Source organism: Tiliqua scincoides, chromosome 1 (assembly GCF_035046505.1).
Source record: "Tiliqua scincoides isolate rTilSci1 chromosome 1, rTilSci1.hap2, whole genome shotgun sequence".
Lineage (NCBI taxonomy): Eukaryota > Metazoa > Chordata > Lepidosauria > Squamata > Scincidae > Tiliqua > Tiliqua scincoides.
In genome coordinates, this window is record NC_089821.1 from 151831221 (window position 1) to 151855362 (window position 24142).

Below are 24142 nucleotides of genomic sequence, written 5' to 3' on the forward strand. Positions count from 1 at the left end.
TTTAATCTGAACATTTTCCAGAAGGTTTTTTGATGTTCTACATGGATTAGAGCAGCTATTTCCAACCACTGTGTGGTGGCACACTGGTGTGCTGTGGATGGTCTGCAGATGTGCTGTGGGAGTCTGGGGGAGGACCATTTGTTAGTAGGGCCACTGGGAGATGCGAGCCCCTGCTGTCCATGTGGTATGTTTTGTCAATTGTCAAAAAAATGATGGTGTGCCTTGACAATTTTATTGCCTTGTCAGTGTGCTATGAGATGAAGAAGGTTGTAAATGGCTGGATTAGAGATTTATTTAGCATGTTCGTCCTATATTTATTATACACAATTTAACAAGTTCACCATGTTAACTTATGGACTGTACGCATTTCAAACGTTTTTCCAAGAGACAAGAGTACATGAACTGAAGTTTTCGATTGGGAGGGGATCAATGAAGTGCATTTGAAGTAGTTTAAAAGTGATATTTAAATAGCTTCAAAGTGTTACTATTTAAATCGTTGCAAATATTTTAAGATATGTCAACTCAATAGCGCATACCATTGCTTGCATTAAAAAAAATAAAAATCAGTTTATTCCAGTTCATGCTGAAACATGTCACAATGTTGCAATCACTGTTTACCATATCTCACTGGGAAGAACAGAGGGTATAGACATGCAATAGCTCCAACATAAAGGAATAACTGCTTGATGAAGAGAATGAACAAAAGCAAAAGCACTCTGCATTAGTGGAACTCCACTGAACCAGAAGCTGCATTTGACAGTGAAGCCTTTCTAGATTTAACACAAGGTGATTTCTATTAGGTTCAGTGCAATGAAGAGAAACAAGGGGGGAAAAAAGGCCTGAAAAGCTAGTCTGAGAAAAATGAATAATAGGCTGAGGTGGAAACAGCTTCTTAAGAAATGCAATTCCAAGAAATCCCATTACGCTTTCACCCTGTAAAAATATTCCAAGATAAACCTTCCTGCAGTAGCATAGCAAACAGGGCAGGGAGTACCCTGTGTACTAGGCCAGAACCATGTGGCCACAGTGCGGTCACATGTGTGTGCTGGAATTTTAAAGAAATGACTCTGCCAAGCTTGGAGTGGCTGAAGACTCCCTGACTGGGTTGAGTTGTGAAGCTGCTATCACCTCCTCTTTGTGTTTTAGTTGCTTCATGATCTGGCTGCCGCCCCCCTCCTCTTCTGGAGATTTTCACTGAGGAGGAAGGGACAGCCGGATCAGAACCCACTAGAATCTCCTCATCTGGGAGAACCCCGGAAATCATATGACAATAGTGTCTCCAACCTGGGTGCCACTGCTCCTAGCAACACTGCTGCCTTCCTGACATAATTGTGCTGAAAGAAAGCTACTACAGCAAGGAGCTAAGGCAAAACAAGAAGAGGATGTTGACATAAAACTGGAGTCCTCCTTTCATTGATTTAGCTACATGCATATTTTGAATTTCTCTCGGTTTTGTGGTAACTGTCACACTGAATACTTTTGATCTGTTGAGTCCACACAGTTCACTTGGGATTCAACTACTCACAGCTTGAACTGATCTTGCTGTTGGTAACTGGTTCTTTCCTGGCATGATGTGCACTTCACGAAAATAGATGTGTTCCAATTCTAAGTTCCAATTCTCATGCATGCTTTTCACTTAGAAGCTTGCACTTTGGTCTCACCTGTGACCCAAATCTGCTTTTTGCATTGGATAGCATGCCATTCATCTGCATATGCCCAAATGTAGCAAGGAAACAACAGCCAAGCACATTCCTCAGGCCACTTCAATACATTTTTCACCCATTAATAGATGTGGCTTTCCACTGGGTTTGCTGTGCCATGGGCAACTAATATGTATTTGTTAAGACTGCGTCGACTCAGAAGTAAGTCTCACTGCATTTAATTCAATGGAACTTATTCTCAGGTGAGTGTGTACAGTATAGAATTGCAGCGTAAAAGTAATGGTGAACGTCACTTAGCGACATTCCGACCAGCGACAGCCCACATATGTGACGGCTGCTGCTGGTCCCTGTTCATCCCTCCAAGCCTCCAAAGCCAAGGGGAGCTATGCTCTCACCTCCAGAGGCTTCTCTGAGCCTCTGTGAGATTCAGACAGGCTGTTTTGGCCAAGAATACGTGACTTCCGGTTTCCCGAGAAAACTGAAGTCTTTTTGCCTAAAACAGGCATTCTGAGCCTCACAGAGGCAGCGCGCAAATGCATGCTGCTTTTGCGAGGCTCAGAAAAGCCTCCGAAGGCAAGAGGAGCACAGCTCCACTTTTCTTTGGAGGCTTCACTTAATGTTAAGCCTTGCTTGACAACAGGGGTGCTGGTCTGCATTCCTGTTAAGCAAAGCACAACTGTACTTACAAGTCCACCATGCTGGTTCAAAACAGGAACCATTGAAGGAGGCTACTAGAAAAAAAGTTAAACACACTCAAAGATGACAGACAAGGTGGCAGATTAAAAACTACAAACCCAACAACTAGAGCAAAAAGAAAGTAATATGAAATGTTCAGACCAAAGGCCTGCTGAGACAAATGTGCTCAAGTATCAACAACATGCAACCAAGAGTCTGAAGAACAGCACTCAAATGAGGTGCTACATAACTTTTTGCTGCTGCAGACCAACATGGCGACCACTCTGCCAAATGTTGGCCAAACACCTTCAGAGAAAGGGCCGAGCAGATCTGCCCAAGGCACAGAGCTCCAGAAGTTGGATGCCACCACCAAGTCCTGTCATGCATTCCCAATTCATATGGATGTAAGAAACGCAGGAAGGCTCCTCTAGTTGACCTTGGGAGAGGGCAGGGTCAGAAAAAAGGAGAACATATGAAGGACCAAGATGTAAAAGGCCTCTCACTTTACTCAGTAAAGTTCTACTGGTCAACTCTGAACAGATGAGATAGAGGCAGAAAAGCAAGATCCCTTTGCCTCTATTAGCACAAGTAGGTTGTAAAATTGATTCAGATCTATGACCAGTTAAATTTATCACAAGGGAACAGTTATATAAATAATGGCATAACTTTTTTACATACTCTTATTACCCTGCAGTTGGGCATGCTACACAGTTCTGCCTACCACATCAATATCTTAAGTCACCCCAAATAAAAACATCTCTTGCCAAATGACAAACTTATGTCCATCTACCATAAGCTATCAAGGAGCAATGCTAATTCAGTTCTACAAAGAGTGGCCTGTTGCTTTTTTTAAATGCTTCCCTAAGAGCACCTGTGGTTAAGATGATGAACCAGAAACCTTTCACAAAGTCAGTCATTAAAAGATCTGCCTCAAAATCAATATTGTTAATCCTTCTTTGCAGATGTCGGCTAATTAGTTTGAAATGAGCAGAACTGCCCCCCCCCCATATGTAATATGCATGAACCAAATGGGCTCAGGCACCTTTAGTTTTTCACCTTTTCCTTTCTCTGATGAGATTTATGCACACTTTCCTGGAAGTAGGCCCCACTAAACTCAATGGGACTTACTTCCAAGTAGACCTGTACAGGATTGGACAGTAAGTCAGTCTGGCTTCCCTTTTCTTTGGATTTGTCCCTGACCTCCTTATGTTTGATGCTTGCATGTAACCTGTAGATACGGCCATGAGATAAAAACCCATTCATGCTCTAAAGGAGTACAACACTTCTAAATGCCATCACACACACCTCCTACCCACCCTCCTTGGACAATACAACCACCATACAAAGGCAGGAGCTTTAGATCCTTGCCAGTCTCTACTATAGCTTTAGCAGATCAGTTCACAGCAAGGGCTAATGTTTTATTCATCAGTGCTGGCCCAGAGGTAAACCAAAACTGTAACAAGACACTGTTGGGAAGTCTTAAAGCCAAAACTCCTATTTTGCTCCCAATAGTTTGTAGAGAACAGCGATGCCTCTCTTAACTCCAAAACAGACTAGCTAAGCATTGTCTAGACAACATTTCATCTGGCCCATGGTCTTGTGTTTGGAAATAAAACTGTAGCTCTTTCCTCTGAATGGTTTCAGTCTCACACAATAACCATTTGCTAGTTATAATTGTCCTGGAATTCCAATACAGCAAGCCAAGACAATCCATGTTGTTCAGCATAGCTGGGAATACCATTTTCAAAACAAAACCTCAGACTAAGAATCTGTAGCACATTTTGCAAGTTTTCATACATCTACTTTTTCCATAGTTTTATTATGATAGCAGTATGAGTAGTGACAATTTCTGAGGCTTGTACGTGTCTGCACTCACCTGGCCCTCTAACTTCTCCCATCCATTCATTCACAACCCCTCCCCCCAATAATTTCACTTTGCAAATAGCCAGATCTATTTTCAAGGAAACCAAGAAAAGTACAAAGCACACAGTAATGTGGTATCTCCTGAGCACTGAAATATCACAATGAAAGTTGGTATGTTATGACAATTCTTCATTTGATGTTTGAACAGCAGCTTGATCCATGCATCTGTTTGAGGAAGGAAGGGAGATAAGATGTAAAATAGACTGCATTGTGACAAAGTCCTCTTAAATACTGTGACCTACTAGCATATACATGGCTGCATTGTGCAAAATAAAGTACATGCATACCACTGCTGACTGTTTCAAAAACAAAAAATGAGCTTAATGATGGGGAAAGTACTCCAAGTTTACAAACTCTGCACAAGAACTAAGCTTTTGAAGCACTCAAGAAAGAATTCTAAAAGGCATGTATCTGTAATTCACCAGGGCCTAAGAGGCAGCTTCCAAGTTCAGAGGATTCAGACATCAGACTGGTTGGGTGGATCCTAAAAACTATCCAGCTGCTTCTTATACTTGGGATTTTACAACACATATGAATCATGGTATCAGAAATGTGTTAACCTTGGGTGACTAATACTACTTCTTGCTTGACACTATTTTAGGTAATTTAGTATCCAAGGAGGGTCCACAAGTGTTAATATAAGCCCAGCTGTGGGATGCTGCCATTATCAAATGCTTTTATGTAAGCTCAGACAAGAAAAGGGTCACTGAGGTTCCACCATGCAACTCTGCAGCCGTACCACTCAAACCCCAACCTGTATGAAATGCATCCACAGCAAGCCAAGTATAGCACAAGTCTACACATCAGAAGGATTTTTCAAGTCAAAGATCTGAATAATCTAATGGCAGTCAAGGGAAGACTTAAGTTGTAGTTAGAAAAACGCACAGGTCACGGAAGGGGAAAAAAAACCAGAAAATGCACTCTCGCAAAAGCTGTGCCTTTGATGTCAGAAGCTAAGAACAGGGCAAGATACTTGAGAAGCTACAGCATCTAAAGATACTATCAGGCCTTTGTTTTTAGGCACACTTCAACAGGGCCATTTTGCACACACAATTCCCCCCCCCAAAGGTGCCCATATAAACATTTTGCATGGACATCTAACAAAGTACACGTCTGTCACGCTTGTGCTTTACATTATGAGCGAAGTCACAGGGAATCAGGATTGGTTACGACTCCCTGCTGCATGGACAAGCTCTGCTGCTCTCAGTGCCCATTTCCGACATGCTTTTCCACATACGTTACACAACTTCTTGATCTGGGACAGGTTTGCATCTAAGCAGGCTACCTTATAGTCAAAGTGGCTGCAGTTTTGCCAACACAACATGTTTTCTCATGCAATACATGCATATTTTTATACTTCTATTCAGGGACATCAATACAACAGAACACATATAATAGCAACTGGAGGTGCCTCTCAACTATCCTATCTTAAAGTGTTTTGCTTTCAGAGAGGACTCTGTACCATGGTTTGTGGTGTCTCCTGAACTGAGAAGCAACAATTGCAAAAACAGCATCTGACCAAAGTTCAGGTAGCTCAGCATGTGGCAAAGTAGTTGTGTGCATCCACAACTACAGAACAAACCCCACACTGATCATACATCTTTTCGGTTCCTGCCTGCCCACAGATTTACAGCAGGAAATGGGACATCCTTTCTTGAGTCCTCTAAACAGAGAACTGGAGTGGGGAATAGTTTCACTTTTCATTGCATGGTGGGGGGCGCGGAAAAGAGAGAAAACACACCCCACAGTGCAGCCAGTTTCAACCAACCAGCCACCACAATTCGCACCACGATAATGCAGAGAATTGTGCTGGAGTTCCAAGAACATGCTGAAACAGAGGCTTGGAAAATAATATAATATATAATATACAGTATTTATATACCGCCTTTCTTGGTCTTTATTCAAGACTTTATTCAAGGCGGTTTACACAGGCAGGCTTATTAAATCCACGCAGGGATTTTTACAAATTGAAAGAAGGTTCTCTCTTTCAAGAACCACCACATTCGAGCTGTTACACTCCGATCTGGTTTAACATTCTGGTCTCCATCCTCCCACGCTCCGAGCAGATGGAACAGCTCAGCTGCAGCTTGTCAGCTGCTTCAAGGTCGCACGGTGCCGGTGGCCACGAACTGGCGACCTTGTGGATGTTAATCTTCAGGTAAATGGAGGCTCTACCCTCTAGACCAGACCTCCTGCCCATGCAACCAATGAGCTATGAGTACTATTGTTATCACATATATTTTATATCCCAAGATTCATAGGTCTTCTCCAGGTGGTTTTCAATTTTAAAAGATACAATATAACCACCAACCATAATAAATCAAATCAAACTGCAATATCATACAGGAAATTAAGAATCAGTGGAGATTAGAAGGCAACATTAAAATGGTCTTTTGGAACAAAACAGTACAGTATTCAGTTGTCATTTAAGGGGACTTTTGCGAACATCCTTGGGGAGAGAGGATATAGCACTGAGAGAGCTTGTCTGTATTCTAGAAAGTAAAAATGCAAACCTGTACAATAGGGCACTATTTCGAGGGTGTGAGAATACTCTGCAGTTCAGCCACCAAGGGATGTTCACTTCCCCACTCCCTCCTAAGGCTTCCAAAAGTCTGGGCATATACCTCCTGCAGAAGCACCACATCCATTTTTCTGCAGTGCTAAGCAGCCAGGAAACAGATGACAGAGTATAGCAACGTTCCATCCCACCCAACAGCTTAGACTCAAAAGGAAGCACACTCTGATCTTTTGAAACGCTGAAAATGATAAGATTTTTGAGAGTACATTAGGAATCCGACCTTGGTCTGACGACATCTGCATCTCCCACAGCCCCCACACAGAGTTTAACATCAGAGGCCTTTACTGGTTACTGAATCAAAGAAACTTATTATGTACTCTGTGTCCCTCGTGCAGACTCTATTAAAAATCAAAAATATCCCCCCCAGCCAACATTACTGACTTGAAACAGAAAAATTACTAAGAATCACAAGGCTACAGATTATCACCCGCAAGCAGCAAGACCTGGATCAGAGCAGCTGAATCTTCCAACAAATAACAGAACTTATTTCACTGATTTACATGGACATACAAGAATAAGGCTTGTAGAAAAACTAACATTTCTATTAATTTAATAAATATACTCCAAAGCAGGAGTGGGAAGACCTCAGGCTTGCATGATGTACTTTCCATTTAGCCCTAATCACGGTCCAACTGTTCATTCAGCTCCGACCCAGGGGAGTTAGACCCAAGTCAAAACAATGGGCAGAACGGAGTATAACCAAAGTTTTACAGGGAGGTTTCTCAAAGCACTGCGCTGCAAGCATTTTAGTTGGCCAACACTTATGTGAGCACTTGAATGAGAGCACACAGCAAATGGTTTACTGAATTTGGAACTAAATGGAACTTCCCTGTGCAGAGGCAGCTTAGAGTTGATTAAAGTGTTGGTATTAGTACTGTTGGAAAGTTTTGAGCTACTAGACAAGATCCACATACCTGCTTCCCAACATGCTCTTTCATGCCAGCACATAATACTCCAGAACAAGATACTGCATTACCCAATTGTTTGAAAAATCATACTGAATGTTGCTTGGCTTAAAAGAACTCTGAGCTCAGGACAAGGTTTTGCTTGCAGGACACACTGTTTTGCTTGCAGAGACTCCCTGCGCCATCATCACTTTGTATGCACTTGCCTTCAATCATTTTTTCCCCCAGCAAGAATCACCATCATGCGGCTGGAAGGAGGGAACAAACTACTGGGGTACAGCCTCCAAAACAGAGCATCTGTTAGCATCTGCACCAGCATGGTTGCCCTACTGCAATAAGTACACTGTGGGAAATGGATTGACTCCACTTGCATGCTCATTTAACACAGTGGATGCAACGGTAGCAACAATGTTCATCTTTTCCTCTCCATCACCATTGGTAGCACAGAACAATTCACGATAGCCATTTTTAACCACTGTGCCATGGCCCACTGGTGTGCTCCAAATGGTTTGCAGGTGTGCTGAGGGAGTTTGGGGGAGAGTCATTTATTAGTAGGGCCATTGAGAGATGTGAGCCCTCCCCCCCACTGTCAGTATGGTGTCAATTGGCAAAAAAAACTGATGGTGCGCCTTGACAATTTTAGTACTTTGTCAGTGTGCTGTGAGATGAAAAAGACTGAAAAATCACTGATCCAGGAGTTAAAATCCAATGCAGGAATGCAAAAGCTATCATGGAAACTGTAACTTTTTTGTTCCTTCCAGCTGAGTAAGGACATTCTTACTGGAATGCAGCATATCCCAAGTGGGTAGAGAATTGACAAAGAGCCCTCAATTCTAGCACTTTACTGGGGAGTTGCAACAGAGGTAAAGGGCTTCATGCCTCACCCACTTACACTACTGGTGGTTCTTAACAAATTATCCTAAGTGAAGCAGACAAATGCTGAAGAAAGTGATATAGAAAATCTCAAACCCATTTTCTGTATATTACCAATTTGAACTACGAGTTCGATCTCTCTCCACAGTGAAAGAAAACTCCCTCTAGGGCAGGGGTCTCCAAACTTTTTGGCCAGAGGGCTGCATCAAATGTCTGGCACGGTTTTGAGGGCTGGAAGAAAGATTTAAATATAAAATTTATATAAATAAATTAGAGCTGGAACTTAGATGTGTGAATAAATGAATGAATGGGCTCATTCATTCAACCTCTCTGGCCCTTAGAACACCCTCCAGATGCAACCAGAGCATAGGTTCCAGTCATGTTCAGCAAAGTGGGCCAAGGGCTTTCAGGAAACAAGAGGCTAGCTGTGGGCCGGATAGAGGCTCGCCACGGGTCGCATCTGGCTCCTGGGCCGGGGTTTGGAGAACCCTGCTCTAGGGAATCTAGAGTCATTGAAAGGTCAACTGTCAATCACAGAACATTTCTTGATTGATTTCACAAGGTATAGTCTCAATGGCACACTCAACATTATAGACACATGGAGAGGATTGTGGAGCCTAACCACGTACAAACCCAAGAAATGCTGTCCCGGAATCCTTTGCAATGCACAAAAACATGATATGTTTTGCTTGCAAATGACAAGAGAATACAAAAGAATAGCTGTATTCTTTGCTCTTGGCAAAGAAGTAGCAACACTACTTGTATACCAACATTATAGACTCATTTGGACAACTACCTAATGTGATATACTTACATAGTCAGTTCCAATGCTTGCTATGAGATGACTGATTTATTGTTCTCTAGTTTTATCATTCTGTAATTATTAATCTAACATATTGTCAGATTAACCATTTGTGTTGTGGTTAAGCAAATAAAATTACCACCCATGTACCAAAACACTCTAAAGTGCTAATTGTCAGGGGGACAACACATTATAGGAAACTCTCGTCACACACTTCAAAGCAAGGAAATGCATTTCCTCATTTCCCACAATGAAAGACCATTATATTTTAACAAGCAAAAAGGGGGTTAGAAAGCTGGCTTGCGATTTCGTTTGTTTTCCTTCGATAGATGTGGCTGCAACACACTCCTAAAACAGATTATACTATATGATTTAAATACTAGTAGATGAATTTGTATTATCGTAATCCAAGGCCCTCCTTTAGTACCACAACATCAAATTCATACATGTAGAACTCTTTTATTCACAGATCAGCCAGGAAACAGCCTACCAAACTGCCCACCCAGCATAAATTTATGCAGTGTTCAATCTGGGAGACATTTTAAAAACGTTGAGCTCCGGTCATCATTGAGCTGAGCTGTGCTACAGTCCCCTCCATAAGGTTTTCTGAAGCCTGCAGAGGCTGCATGCATCCACCTGTGGCCTCGGCAGGTTTCAGAATGGCTTTTTCAGTCGGAAAAAAAAGAACAGCCTAGAGGGCTTTCCTGGGCCTCAGAATGCCTTATATGGCATAAAAATGTCACTTCCAGCTTCCCTCAGGAAACCAGAAGTAGCATTTTTTCAGCTGAACAGGCCATTCTGTTCACAGAGGCCGTGGGCGGATGTGTGTGGCCTCTGCGGGCTTCAGAAAGCCCTCTGGAGTACAGCTCTAGTTGCATCCAGAGGGCTCAGGTGGGGCTCAACGCAGGTACGGGGGACCTGTGTTGAGCCAGATCCATGGATACACAATCCGCAGATACAGAAGCCCCACCTGTACAGCCAAAGGATGATCATCCTTCTCCTTCTATGGCACTGATCTTTCAAGAAGCCACCAATATACCATACTGCAATCCATTCAATGAAACCACCTTATGTGGACTCGAGACAAAAAGTGAAAATACTTTTACAGTAAAGATTTAGTACAAATGCTACAACCGGAATGGTAAATGAAACAAAAAAACAAACAAAGTATTCTACTGCAGGTACAGGAACAGCCAGTCCTTTGGTTGTTCCGGGCAAGTGGAAACAGCATCTAGGCAACCAGTGTATTCAAGGGAATTCCAAGAGGCTCTGCTTTCATTTAAAAACAATTGTTTGCTGCAATTGTGAAGCAAAAAGGAAAGCTATGTGTCCAAACTACCATAGATTTCCCCTAAAGGTAGGCCCAGGCATCTTCTGATCCCAAGTCCTTATTCCAAACTGAAGAATGAAAAAGACAAAGAGATCATGGGAGGCTAAAGTGAATTGTCAGTGTCCAAGCATCAAGTAGAAACCTGTACCCTAAAGCCATTAACTGAGAGGATGAGAATAAAAACAAGGGATTAGGAGTCAGGACGGAATTTTTTAGTAGTTCATTTAATCTACTTTTTTCTATTTATCTACCTGTTTAAAAGTCTTTTTAAAAAAAACGCCCCACCCAAACCTACTTTTTACACAATGAACATTTTTAAAGTTTGGAGTTGTTGTTTAAATTCACATTTAATGTTGTTTACAATATTTGAAAATCCAAAAATTTCAGAAAAAGTAGAGAGTAAGCTGTACAACAGAAGCAGGATGCAAGAAAATGTACACCTGAGAACTAATGAGGGAGACAGAAAAGACTTTTGCACAGTTCAGCCAATGCCTCAACAAATCCCCACTGCCCCAACACATTTCATGGCCACTGGGCAAACATGGGCTATCCGATAACCCAATGGAAGAGAGGAGAACTTTCTGTTCTACACTTGCAACATTCACTAGTTCAACGAACTTCATTAGACACTCTGCAATATCCTGATCAAGGCAGCAGAGTCCAAAGGCCTTTCTCCCCAACTTCCACATTTCCAGTCAATAGCCTTGTCATAGTGAGTGGCCAATTGCCTTCTGAGAAAGAGGGCAAACACAGCGATCTCTAGCTTGAATATGAGGACCAGGCAAACACTGTCAACTGGGTTTTTTTGAACTTCAGAGAGTTCTGAAGCTAAGAGCAACTAAGAAGAAGATCCTGGCAACTTGTCTAGTAACTAGCTGGAACTGTTTGAGCCATGGGTGGCAGATATGCTCCAAGAGGCATTTGTACTACTCACTGTACAAACAAGTCCCAACCTTTCCTTCTAGATCCAGAGGAGACAGAGCTGGAGATGGATGGCAGAGGTATTCTGAGACACCTTCCAACTGAGCCCTGAACCAAGCCCTGCTCCATTCCTTAGCTCCAAGTTTGGAGCTGGGGAGTGTAGGTGGGCAAGGTTCCCACAGTTGGGCCTCCAAGGCAGTGATGATAGAATGACAGGGTGAGACTACGGAGATTCCCACCAATTTATCCTATGGCTGCGGTCGGACTTGCTGAAGCCTAATATTCTACTTTGAAAGTCTCACGTTGCAATGCAATTCTAGATTTTCTTACATCTATACATATCTCATGCAACTCAAGGTTCTCACTGTGGAAGATTACAACCTGGTCCAAGGGGCCCTCAGTCAGTGCCAGACTTGGTCAACATCTGACCTTCCCTGAGGCAACCTACAGAAACAAACTAAATAAACTCAACAGATAATTCCCAAGAAATTACAGCACAGAACAAATTTAAAACCCATACTTGTAACCATTAATCATCAGGTATACAGAACTGGGAAGGAGATACTTCCCAATGAGATGCTGCCACAGAAAGAACCACTTCCCTATTGTCACCCATCTAAACCCAGTCAGTGGTGCAACCTAGCCAAGCCCTCACCAACTAAGCCCAGAACATCAGCAGGTTTCTATAGGAGTAGGCAGTCCTTGAGATAACCCTTAACAGTTTGAGACCAGAACTTTGAATAGTGCTCCTAAATACATAGTAACTATGGATACGTTGCGCATGAATGGAGGAAGTGTGAATCACTCAAACTCTTAATAATCATCAGTTGACGGGTATAGCACAGCTAACTTATAGACCATAATAGGCACTTCAGGCACATTGTTATGGATGTTTCTCTTTCTCAGGAGCTGGCAGATCCCCAAACTCGGCTGTCATGGTTTTCATAACATCTCAGAGTGTCACAATGTACACTGGAGCTCATGGGTAAAAATGAGAACTTCTAGTTCACATCACAATACTCATGCAAGTGGACAATGTCCCAAATATAAGGAACAGCCAAGTAAGACACAACTAACTCTTAAGGAAGAAGAAGAGAAAGGAAAGTGACTCAGTTTCAAGTGCTCAACTGCAGACGCTGCCGCCGCCACCACATAAGAACCATCTTAAGTTTGCCATGGTCTTGTGGGCAGAATGAGGGAGTTGGATCACAGAGGCAAGTCCCATCTCTGCTGTGCATAGCTGATACTGCAGGAAGGCAGGCTTAGGCAACTTCTCAACCCCATTAAAAATAGCATAGTACCTGTACAACATTTCTCAAACTTAGGGTTGAGACCCACTAAGTAGGCCGCATAGAACTTAGCTCAGTCAACATTGAAAATATAGAGCTAAAAATGCAGGGTACAGAGCTGCAAGGCAGGGTGGCATCCCAGTGGGAGAGAGGCATGGTGCTTTGCCCTGAACAGGTGGGAAGATGGGACACTGGAAAGGGGAAAGGGCTGTGTGGTTGCAGAAGGATCCAAGTCTGTGTTCTGCTTTGACTTCCGTGCTGGAATGTTTGAATTCCAAGCTATGCAAAATAAAAGCACAAGCACAAGTTGTTTAATGGGATCTTTGGCTGATTGCGGCTTAGGTTTGAAGCCTAAATTGATTCTGTCACTTCCGGCCATGACATCACTTCTGGTGGGTCCCGACAGATTGTCATTCTAAGACGTGGGTCCCGGTGCTAAAAGGTTTGAGAACCGCAGGCATAGCACACAATCTTAGTTTAGGGGGCCTGCTTACTGATCAGGTAACATCCGAAACGGTGAGAGACAGTTGCAGAGCAGTGCCAGTCTTCTCCCTTTCACCTTAGGTAGTGGTGCCTTCTAGACTGGAATATTTCTGAAGGCCCTCCACAGCTATTCACAGCGTCCAAAGATTTAAATTCACTAGGGCTGACAGAAAAGTTAATCTCAACAATAACGTCAAGTTGAAGGTAGAAAAAAGCATATGCAAGAGGGGAAAAAAGTCCCTGAAATCAGAAGGTAATGGAGGAACACACACCAAAAGGAGCAGAATAGCAACCCATCCCTCATCCCAATGGCAACCCATTCCTCATTCTAAATAAGAGGCATTTTTGTAATGATCCCACACCAATCAGAAAATAGGGAGAAGGGCTTCTAAGTTAAAGAATTAGAGTCCAGAGCAAGTCGAAAGAGTCCACATTGTTTGGACTCTTGTTCTTTAACCTGGAAGCCTTCTCCCTATTTCCAGATGGGTGTGGGATCATTAAGGTGAAGGAAATGCATTCTGCACAAGCAAAAAAGCAGACTTCTATTCCACCAGGCACCAATTTTGTACCTTGCCACCTTCCCCTCCCAGAAGAATCAGGTGCCAGCACTCATACCACGCTGCTTGTGCTTCTTACATCATACTTAGCTCAAAAACAGGGGCCTTTTATGCTGCATTGGGCATAGAATTTCCTAATTATAACTCTGTACTCATTCCACTCAGTTCAGGAGAAGAAGTGATGGCAAAGATTACTCTATGACTGAAAACACCAATTGTTATATGCCTCCTTTTGGCTTACATCAGCATAATACTGTCAACAATGGAACACAGATCTGTTCTCTAGTTTGACATTTTAGAAGGGAGGGAGGCTTTGCTAATAACAGGAGTCTGGTTATGTTGAAAAAGCCTTCACTGGAAAAATGCATATAGACCAAACACTACCACATAAACCACAAACCATCGTGGCTTGTTGTGTCATCTGAATTGCCCACCCCCTGCACATCTCCATATTTTTGCCTTTGCACAGAGTTGGCATTCAGGATCTGTAGGCACATTCTAATCAGCCTAATAAGAATTTTCACAGAAGATAGTTTAGCATCCCATGACTATGGGATAGTAAAATCAGTCAAGCTCAGATTCTTGCTTATTCACACCCAGCTGCAAATCCAAACATGACTTCTCATGTGGGCAAAAACCAAGTATTACAACCAAGCATCCCACTGTTACTTAATCATCAGATAATGCCACTTTGGATCAACAAGAAAGCAGAAGCGGAGAACGGCAGCAAATGCAATGCCCTCTACAGTGCTGTTTCTTGAATTAGGACAACAGAGGTGCATTAACCACAAACCAAATAAAGGCATACCTTCTTACAAGTTAAGGGATTAGTGCAGTGCCAGAAATTAACATGAGCCAAATGCAACTCAGTCTGAAACCTGTACCAGAAAATTCTAGTTACAACTTGCTTTGAAATGGAAAGGCGATATAGAAATCTATGAAATGAATGAATGAACCAATGGAGGAATATGCTCTCAGGTGTCAAACATACTAGCCTGTGCAAGTGGCATATTTTTCCTGTTCAGGGCACATTACCACAACCATGTGTCTAAGGACAAATTAGAGAGAAATGCCGGTGAGGGTGTGGTTTGGTTTTGTTTTTTTAAACTGTTGCATACGCTGGCCAAGTTACTGAGCTGAAATTAGAAGACCAATGAATAAAAATGGCAAATATTTCATCTACATACGCAAAGGAAGAATACACTTTTAATCTTCCTACTCAAGGGTGACACAACTCAAAACTTCACCTGATGCAGGCTCAGGTCTGCTGCCCTTGCACTTAAGAACAAAATCTGAAACACTTGCTGTGCTCTTGCACTGCACTGAAAGCTGGAACTGCAAGACTTCTGGAGGGCAGTCTGAGTCTACTGCCCCTTTGGACCCCTTAAAATCTGCCTCTGAGGCAGCAGCTGCATGCCACCACTTCTAGCAGCTGCATGGATGGGCTGGCCCTGTGTCTAGTCATTCTATATTTTGGGAAGATGGTTCAAATGTTCCCAAGATTGCAACCATTACAGTATGACTATACTAGTATTTCCAGAAAGTGTTCAGCAAATGCCAGCTATTGATTATTAGGCTTTGCAGTTATTAGTAACAGATTACGATAAGCACAAATTCTATGCCTGTACATGTTTTAAAGAGCCATGGTAGCTGTACAGTATTGCACTTGGGGTCATAAAGCCTCTAACACAATGTAGCATAGTCCATGAACATGCCAACTGCTCAGGCAGAAAAACTGTCATGCAGATTAAGAAAAATCTCATGAAGGTCAAGGGTCAGGAGTAGCTCTGTGGGGCAGGATGGTTACTGGGGAGACATTCCAGGAAGTAGTAAAACTAAGGGTCAGGAAGCTTAGAGACAATGTGATTGATGGACTATGCAAGCAGACTGAGAAGCAGGAACAGGGCAGGAGGGAACTGGAGGAGATTTGATGAAAAGAGTAGAGGAGAAAGGGAATGGAGGTAAGAAGCAACTAATTGAAGAAGGGGTTATGAAGAAATCAGGGAGGAAAAGGAAGGGGGAAGAAAGGATCAGAAGCACATGGAGGTGGCCCTCAAAAGACGAAGAAATACTTGCTTTCCCAAATGTTGAAAGAACACTTCATTCCAGAGACAGAGAAGAAGCTATTTATTACCTCTGCTGAAAAGCATTCATTCTCAAAATTGTTATGCACAACAATCATAGACTCTTTGCAACAAAAATCTACCTTTTTGTCAAGGCCTTCAATTCCTTGTTTTTTTCCCCACCATGAAGAAATGCAGGATGCCATCTAGGACCTAGAGCCATACTATAGCATACACCAGATAACGTTTCAACCAAACACCTCCAAACCTCCAGTGTTATTCTTTCAGCAACCAAGTTGAAAACTTGGGTTCTGATGAAACAATGGGTGGTGGAGTCATGTAACTGAAGGAGGAAGGAGAAAGTGCAACTACAGGATAACATCTTACACAGGGCTCAGAAGAGGGTAGCATTGATCATTAACAACAAGCTATGCAAAGGAGGCTTGAAAGGCAGTACAAAGGATGAAGAGATGAGCATAGGGGTAACTGCCCAATTAAACAGTACATGCAAATACATGAAAGTAAATCCTGACAGCCATTTTTTTTCCAAAAAGAAAAAAAATATTATGGTGTGCAAATCATTCCTGCACTTGCCAATACAGCAATACAGAACTCCCTTGCACCAAAGTGACTTCACCTCCTGTTCAAAGACCCTAAAATGTTTCAGTTCAAGATGATGGATGGGTGGGTGTGGCAAAGAGACAAGCAATGGAAAAGTGAACTCCCATTTCTTTGTTCTAAATGACCCAAAGCTGTCTTTTTTTTTTTTAGTACAAAACCCAACTGCCAGAGTTTTACTGCATCTACCTGCTTATAATATTTAGGTAGGCCTTGACAAGAACCTCAGATAAAAGGAGTTGCAAAGAAGAAGACTGCCAGCTGGGGCTTCTATTTCTACTGCAGCACTGTGGCCGCCTGGCAAACTCGGGGAGGTGATGCCAAGCCAAGAAGCAATGGAAGAGAGTGGTGTGCTTATTGATTTGCATTAACTGTCTAGTTTCTTGGTTATAGGCTCCCACTCCAGATATTATTGATGTGCTGTTCCATAAAAAGAGATATGTAAGCAGGTAGAGTGTAATCCTTTTTGTGGATCGATGCTGCTCTGTCAAGAAATTGACAAGCTTTTGAACTTTCCAAGGCTGTCAGGTCAGACTGCATGAGAAAGGAAGAGTTCTAAGTCAGTCTCAAGATCCTGGCAGCCCTTCACATGAAAAATCCATCCTCTGTTCCCTCTTTTTCTTTTACCAACTTGGATTCCTTAAATAAGCCATTTGTCCAATTTCTCCTCACAATCTGCTCATTTATGGTCCCAACCACATTCCGCGTCATCATTACTATGCTTCAGAGCACAAGGACAAGGGCTCGATTCAGGAACCTCTCCAATGTTTCATTGCTGAACCTGGGTCACCCAACCTAGCGTGTGATAGCATTGTGCTCCTCAGAGAGCTGTACATCAGAACAGTTCTATTGTCAGGCACACCTCATAAGAACAGCCCTACTGGATCAGGCTAAAGGCCCATCTAGTCCAGCTTCCTGCATCTCACAGTGGCCCACCAGATGCCTCAGGGAGCACACAACAAGAGACATGCATCCTAGTGTCCTCCCCTGCATCTGGCATTCTGTGGGGTAGCCTACTTCTAAAATCAGGAGGTTGCACATACCCATCATGGGTTGTAATTTGTGATGGACCTTTCCTCCAGAAATTTGTCAGATCCCCTTTTAAAAGCATCCAGGCCAGGTGCCAGCACCACATCCTGTGGCAAGGTGGTCATCAGAACATAAGAACATGAGTCCCGCTGGATCAGGCCAAAGGCCCATCTAGTCCAGCTTCCTGTATCTCACAGTGGCCCACCAGATGTGTCAGTGAGCACATAAGACAATGCCTGCATGCTGGTGCCCTCCCCTGCATCTGGCACTCAGAGGCAGCCTACTTCTAAAATCAGGACCTTTGCACACACACCTCATGACTTGTAACCTGTGACAGACTTTTTCTCCGGAAATTTGTCCAATCCCATCTTAAAGGCATCTAGGTGAGATGCCATCACCATATCCTGCGGCAAAGAGTTCCACAGGTTAATTACATGCTGGGTCTGTCCTGACTCTCCCAACACTCAGTTTTAGGGGATGTCCCCTGGTTCTGGTGTTGTGTGAGAAGGAAAAGAGGGTCCCCCTCAAGTGCACCTCAGAAGCCCTGCTGCTGCACAGCCTGCTGCCCCTCAGGTCAGGATCACTGCAGTTTCCACACACACACAGCCAGCCTGCAATGGACGTGCTCCTTTCCAGTGCAACTCCCGCACCCCTCGTCCAGCCTGGCGCTGACTCGCCCCCAGCCCCCCTGAGCACCCCCGCCCAGGGGTCTCTGCACACCACACGGCGCCTCCCAGACCAAGGCGGAGAGAGGCGAGTCCCCGAGTTGCGCAACTCCGCCACCCGGGCGCAGGTCTTTGCACTGCGGGCCAGCTGCGGAGTGCAGCCCTGCCCGCCTGGCACCCACCTATCCTCGGAGACGCTGATGAGCCCCTCTTCCTTGGGCACGAGCGCTGCCATGGTCACCACGTCCTGCGAGCCCTCCACCTGCCCCAGCAGAACGGGCCGCCGCGTGAGCGCCGCTTCGGCCAAGGACTGAGCGGCCATCGGGAGCGGGAACAGCGACGACACACAGCCGGCTCGCGCTGCTGGGGCTGTCGCGACGGCTCCGGCACGGCACTCACCCAGAACGCCCAGCCTGCTTTGCCCAGCCGCGCACGCGCCAGTCCAGGGAAGCGAGAGCATGGGCGGGTAAGGGGGGGAAAGCAAAGGGGCTGCAGGCTGAATGCTGCTCCCACGATTTCCGGGTCTCGTGTGCAAGGCAGGAGGTACCCGAGCGTGGGCTTCTGCACAAAGGCAGGGCTGCTAGCCTCCTTTCCTCGCCTGCAGTGACTAAGAATTACCTATAAGCAATCTGTGCTTTGACTCCCCCCAGTGCAAAGGGATGATGATGATGATGATGATGATGAATCACCAGCTTGTCACTAGTGACCCCCCATAAAAAGAGACAACCCCCCCCCAAAAAAACCAATATCCACACAATACAATAAGCATATTTGGAACTACTCTAGCAGTGAAATTACTGCAATTTCAGGCTTCAATCCCATCCACACTTACCTGGGAGTAAGCCCCATTGACTCTAATGGGACATTATAAGTCATGATAGGTATGTGTAAGCCCCTGATTTTAGAAGTAGGCCTTCTCAGAAAGCCAGATGCAGGGGAGGGCACCAGGTTGCAGGTTGTGTCTTGTTGTCTTGTGTGCTCCCTGAGAGCCCAATCCTAGCCACACTTTCCTGGAAGTAAGCCCCATTGACTCTAATGGGACTTACTTTTGCGTAGACCTGCATAAGATTGGGCTGTGAGGCATCTGGTGAGCCAATACAGGAAGCTGGACTAGATGGGTCTTTGGTCTGATCCAGCCAGGCTCTTCTTATGTTCTTACAGACATGCATAGGATTGGGCTCCCACTCAGCCCCCCTCCGCCCACCCAAAGGCTGATGGAATGGGCATGCTGCTCAGTTCTAGACAGTCAGAGCCCAGAGCATGTGTACTCAGAAGTAAGTCCCTTTTGGGTCAACTGAGCTTACTCCCAGGTAAGTGCCGATAGGATTACAGCCTCAGGCACGTCTAGGCCTACTAATCCACTAATGTACAGTAATATTAATCTCTTGAAGATCTATACCACCTTCCCCCCTTTCTGGCCAGGTAGGCCTGTTTCTTGCTACAGGTCTTTTTACCTGTGTGATTTTTAATTGTGTGGTTGCAAGTACTGTTTTCTACACCTTTGGCAATCATATAAAAGGATAAAGGGTGAAATGTCTGATGTTCTTCCCTGTGGATAGAATGACAGTGCAAGCTTAGACATGTCTACTCAGAAGTAAGTCCCATTGAGTTCTGCAGTGCTTACTCCCAGGTAAATATGCACAGGATTGCAGCCTTACTTGGATTAGAAAGGCAGAAGTACTCAGTTTCCAAAAGATTTATTGAATTCCCTGCAATGCTTGCTGATAAACAAAGCAAATTAAACTCATGCCAGCTTTTGATTTCTCTGTTTGGTGCAACTCAAAACATGTTCTTATTCTCCTCTCCTTAGCAAATTTCCATGACGCTTGAATTTGTGCCTGAGCATGAGAAGCTTCCTGCATTATATCCTGTTATGCTGGGAAAGCAGAGCAATGAAAAGCCTCTGATTTACAGAATTTCCATCCACAGATGTACTGTACAGTAGATCTTTCAGCTGAGGTCGAATTGGAACTGGAAGTGTGAGTTGTGTGGAACATTGGAGCCCTTTGGTGATAGGAGGCATAGCCTGTTCATTCTCATTCATTCACTCTGGCATTGTTAGGGATCAAGGGAAAACTTGGTGCCTTAACTGTGCTGAATGAGGCACTGCACAGAGACTTCTGTTCATGAATAAGTACACCAACTTTTGAACTACAAAAGAACTATGGAACTCATGACCACTGAGTCCAGTTCTGTGCATGTCTGCTCAGGAGTAAGGCAGGTGGAATTCACTTATGGAACTTCCCCACAGTTTGATTCTCACATGACAGCATGCAACTTTACAAAGGGGCAAACAACAAACAGATATGCCTTTACAAGTGGGTGCTGGGCCCACCTTCCTGTGGTTAGATTATTTCTCTGCACTCCCCAGTAGATCACGTAACTTACTTTTGTCATAGGAAGCAATTTTGCCTTGTCACCTAATGAGTAATTTTATTTTTAAAGTAATAAAAGCACGGCTTTTTTTCTAATGGAACGTGGGGGGCGGAGTTCCGGCACCTTTTTGCAGGGGCCCCTCCCCTTCGGAGGCATTGGCGGGGTGCAAAACAGAGGCATTCACTGGGTGGGTGCTGGGGGGTGCAGGGTGGGCGGGCGCCTGGCCCCTGCCTGACCGCACAATGACCCCCTCCTGCCCCCATCCCCAAGCTCTCACCTGAGCCCAGCCTGCCTCCCCTCCCCCCCCCGCGCTCTGCTTCCCTGTGCAGCTTCCAAGCTGGTGGAGGGCACGGGGGACACGCACCGACACCGAGGAGGACGGACGGACAGCCAGCCAGCCAGGGAGACGGGCTGTGGCACCCACGGAACGCCCGGGTACTGGCTTGGCGGAGGAGGAAGGGAAGGAAGCTGGCTGGTGCAGCCCCGGTGCCAATCTGCAGCACGAGCCTAGGCGTGTCTACTCAGAAGTAAGTCTCATTGTGCTCAATGGGGCTTGCTCCTGTGAAAGGGTGCATAGCCTTGCAGCCTGAGAGCCCAAGCCTATGCATGTCTACTCAGAAGTAAGTTCCATTGTGTTCAATGGGGCTTACTCCCCGGAAAGTGTCATAGCCTTGCAGCCTGAGTAGACTGGCAGAGGAAGGGCTCTGAGGCTGCAGTCCTCTCCACACTTTCGTGGGAGGAAGCCCCACTGCCTCTAGTGGGACTGACTTCTGAGTAGACAGCCATAGGCTTTGGCTCTGAGGCTGCAGTCATCTCCACACTTTCCTGGGAGGAAGCCCCATTGACTCTAATGGGACTGACTTCTGAGGAGACAGGCACAGGAGGGGCTCTGAGGCTGCCATCCTATCCACAGTAAGCCCCATTCACTAAAGTGGACTTCTGAGTAGACATGCATAGGATTGGGCTCTTAGGCTGCAATCCTAGGCACTTTCCTGGGAGTAAGCGCCATTGACTAGAACAAGACTTACTTCAGAGTAGACATACCTAGGATTGGGCTCTTAATCCTGGCAGAGATATATATCTGCACCCGTTTTCACATGCTAAGGGCAGGTGAAAAGGGATTCTACATGTGTACAATGTGCTGTCCAGCCTTGCCAGAGATCCTCCTCATCCTTCCCCCACAAGGATGCCCTCCGCCAGCCAGCGTTTGCAGCTCCTCTCCAGCAATGCACAGCAGCTGCTCAGGGCAGCAGAGAACATACAATTGCATGCCAAGCGACTTCCCAAAGACACAGAGTATTCTGATACCTGAATTAAACCATATTTAATGGCTTGTTTGCAAACATAGCTGTTTCTGTGTGCACCTAAGGACCCCTCTCGTGTAAGAATTCCTTTTTTGTTCTTACTCCCACAGTTGCTTAGAGTAATTTTACTACATGGAACTCATGTAAGCCATTTTTTGGAATCCATTCACTGCTTCCTCTCCTCATAGTGCCACACTACATACTACACACTACAAGTGCACCTGTACAATATTTTTCCCCATGTGTAGAAGAAGTAGCTAGGGGGAAGGGGATGTGGAGATTGACAGCCCAATCCTATGCATGTCTACTCAGAAGTAAGTTCATCTTTAGGGGGGAAGCACATAAAAAATATTTTATTTCTCCAATAAAAAATGGTTTAAAAATAAATAAATAAATAAATAAATGAATAAAAGATTAACAAGTTGTGAGTTCCTGCACCTTTTCTTTTACAAAAAAAGCACTGAATAAAAGTAATTTTACTCATCACCTAATAAGCAGAGCTGTTTAAAAATGGTATTATTTATTTTACTTAGAAGTAAGCCCATTGCATTCAGTAAGGCTTAAGCTGTAATCCTATCTTACTCACTGAAAACAAACACCTCTACTAATGTTTCAAAATTGCTTGTTTCTAGTGGTTGTAGAGGTATTTTAACTAAAATGTGCTCTCCAGCTCCATCTTCTGTCCATGAACATTAGTTCAGGATCTGTTCAGCATTAGTTCAGGAACTAATCAGGATCTGCTAATTTTCAAAAGGGCAGACCACTATTACCTTCAGTGGTTCCCTAACTCTGAGCTGTGGCTCCCTGGAGAGCTGCAGCAACCAGCCAGGGGAGCTGTGAAATTCTCACAAAAAACCTGCCACCCTATACTATGTATAGGTTTGTATCCCTAATGGGGAGCTGCACCCAATAGTCCAGTAGGTCAAGGGAGCCGCCAGTCAAAAATGTTGGGAACCACTGCCTCATTACTTTGCAAATGGATAGGTGTGCAAATGGATAGGGTTGTGGGTGCTTGGGTGCCTCACACAACAGCAGCACTTTTCGGACTCCAGTTGGGAAGGCTCTGCCTCACCTGCCTCCCCACCTACATCCCTGATCTACATGAGACACTGAAGAGCTGGAAATCAGATTTATTGTTACTAAAGAATACTTATATACTGCTTTTTAATAAGATTGTTTCACAAATTGTTTTACGCAGTAAAAACTCAATAAACAGCAATTTCTCATCTCTACCTTTATTGTAGAAGGTACAGGGGAAGGTTTAAAAGTTTCTAGATCACCGTAGTTCTGATCCACCACCCGCTCTCTCTTGGTTGCTTTAAAATACATTGAAAGAGACAGAAGATCTGATCACTGATCTCCAGCATCTCATCTGGTTTGGCTCACACAACATTTGAAGCTATATGAATACTGTATGTAGAACTAGTGATTCATCTATCCCAGGACTATCTGTCCAAACCAAGGGGTCTCAGAGTGCTATTCCAGCTGTACTTCCTGACACCTTTGAAGATGCAAAGGGTTAAATCTGGAATTTTTTGAACGCAATGTGCTGTATGGGTTCTCCATGGTTTTATGGAAAATGGGGTCATTTATCTTATCACGTTTATATATCCTGCTCTTCCTCCAAAGAGCTCAAGGCATACATAGGGTTATCCTATTTTGGGCCTGATCCTATCCAATACCAATGCAACTGCAATTTAGCACCAAGGAAAAGAAACAAACATTCCCTTACCTTGAGGAGGCCTCTGTGACTGCCCCCCCCCCCCCCACTGCAGGATGCAATATATGCCCTATTGGTACATCTGCATTGCTTCTAGAAAATTGGGTGGGATTGGGCCCTTCATCTTCAAAAGAATACTTTGAGATAGGTTTGGCAAAAGTTGATGACTGGTCCCACGATACCTCGTGAACTCTACGTTTGAACTGGGATTTGAATTCAGGTCTCCCAAATACAACACTTCCCATTACACTATATATATTTTGGTAAATAATATCTTGAAGATCAATGATAGCATGGTGTCCAAAACTTCTTTACTGTATAAAGGCCCAATCCTGAGCTTTGTTACTGCCGGTGCTGCTGCTCAGTGCCA

At 44.3% G+C, this 24142-nt stretch overlaps 1 protein-coding gene across 2 annotated transcripts in view; it reads right to left on the bottom strand.

The window, feature by feature from the left end:
* WDFY2 (WD repeat and FYVE domain containing 2) overlaps positions 1-18745 on the bottom strand; it is a 59248-nt gene extending 40503 nt beyond the window's left edge. Inside the window, exon 1 of one of the 2 annotated variants that reach the window (XM_066639714.1) lies at positions 18555-18745. In XM_066639714.1, the coding sequence (XP_066495811.1) occupies positions 18555-18694 (140 nt within the window). In that variant the 5' untranslated portion in view covers positions 18695-18745. The remainder of the gene's footprint in view (positions 1-18554) is intronic. The other variant, XM_066639722.1, reaches the window with a different exon arrangement.
* Positions 18746-24142: the final 5397 nt, after the last annotated feature.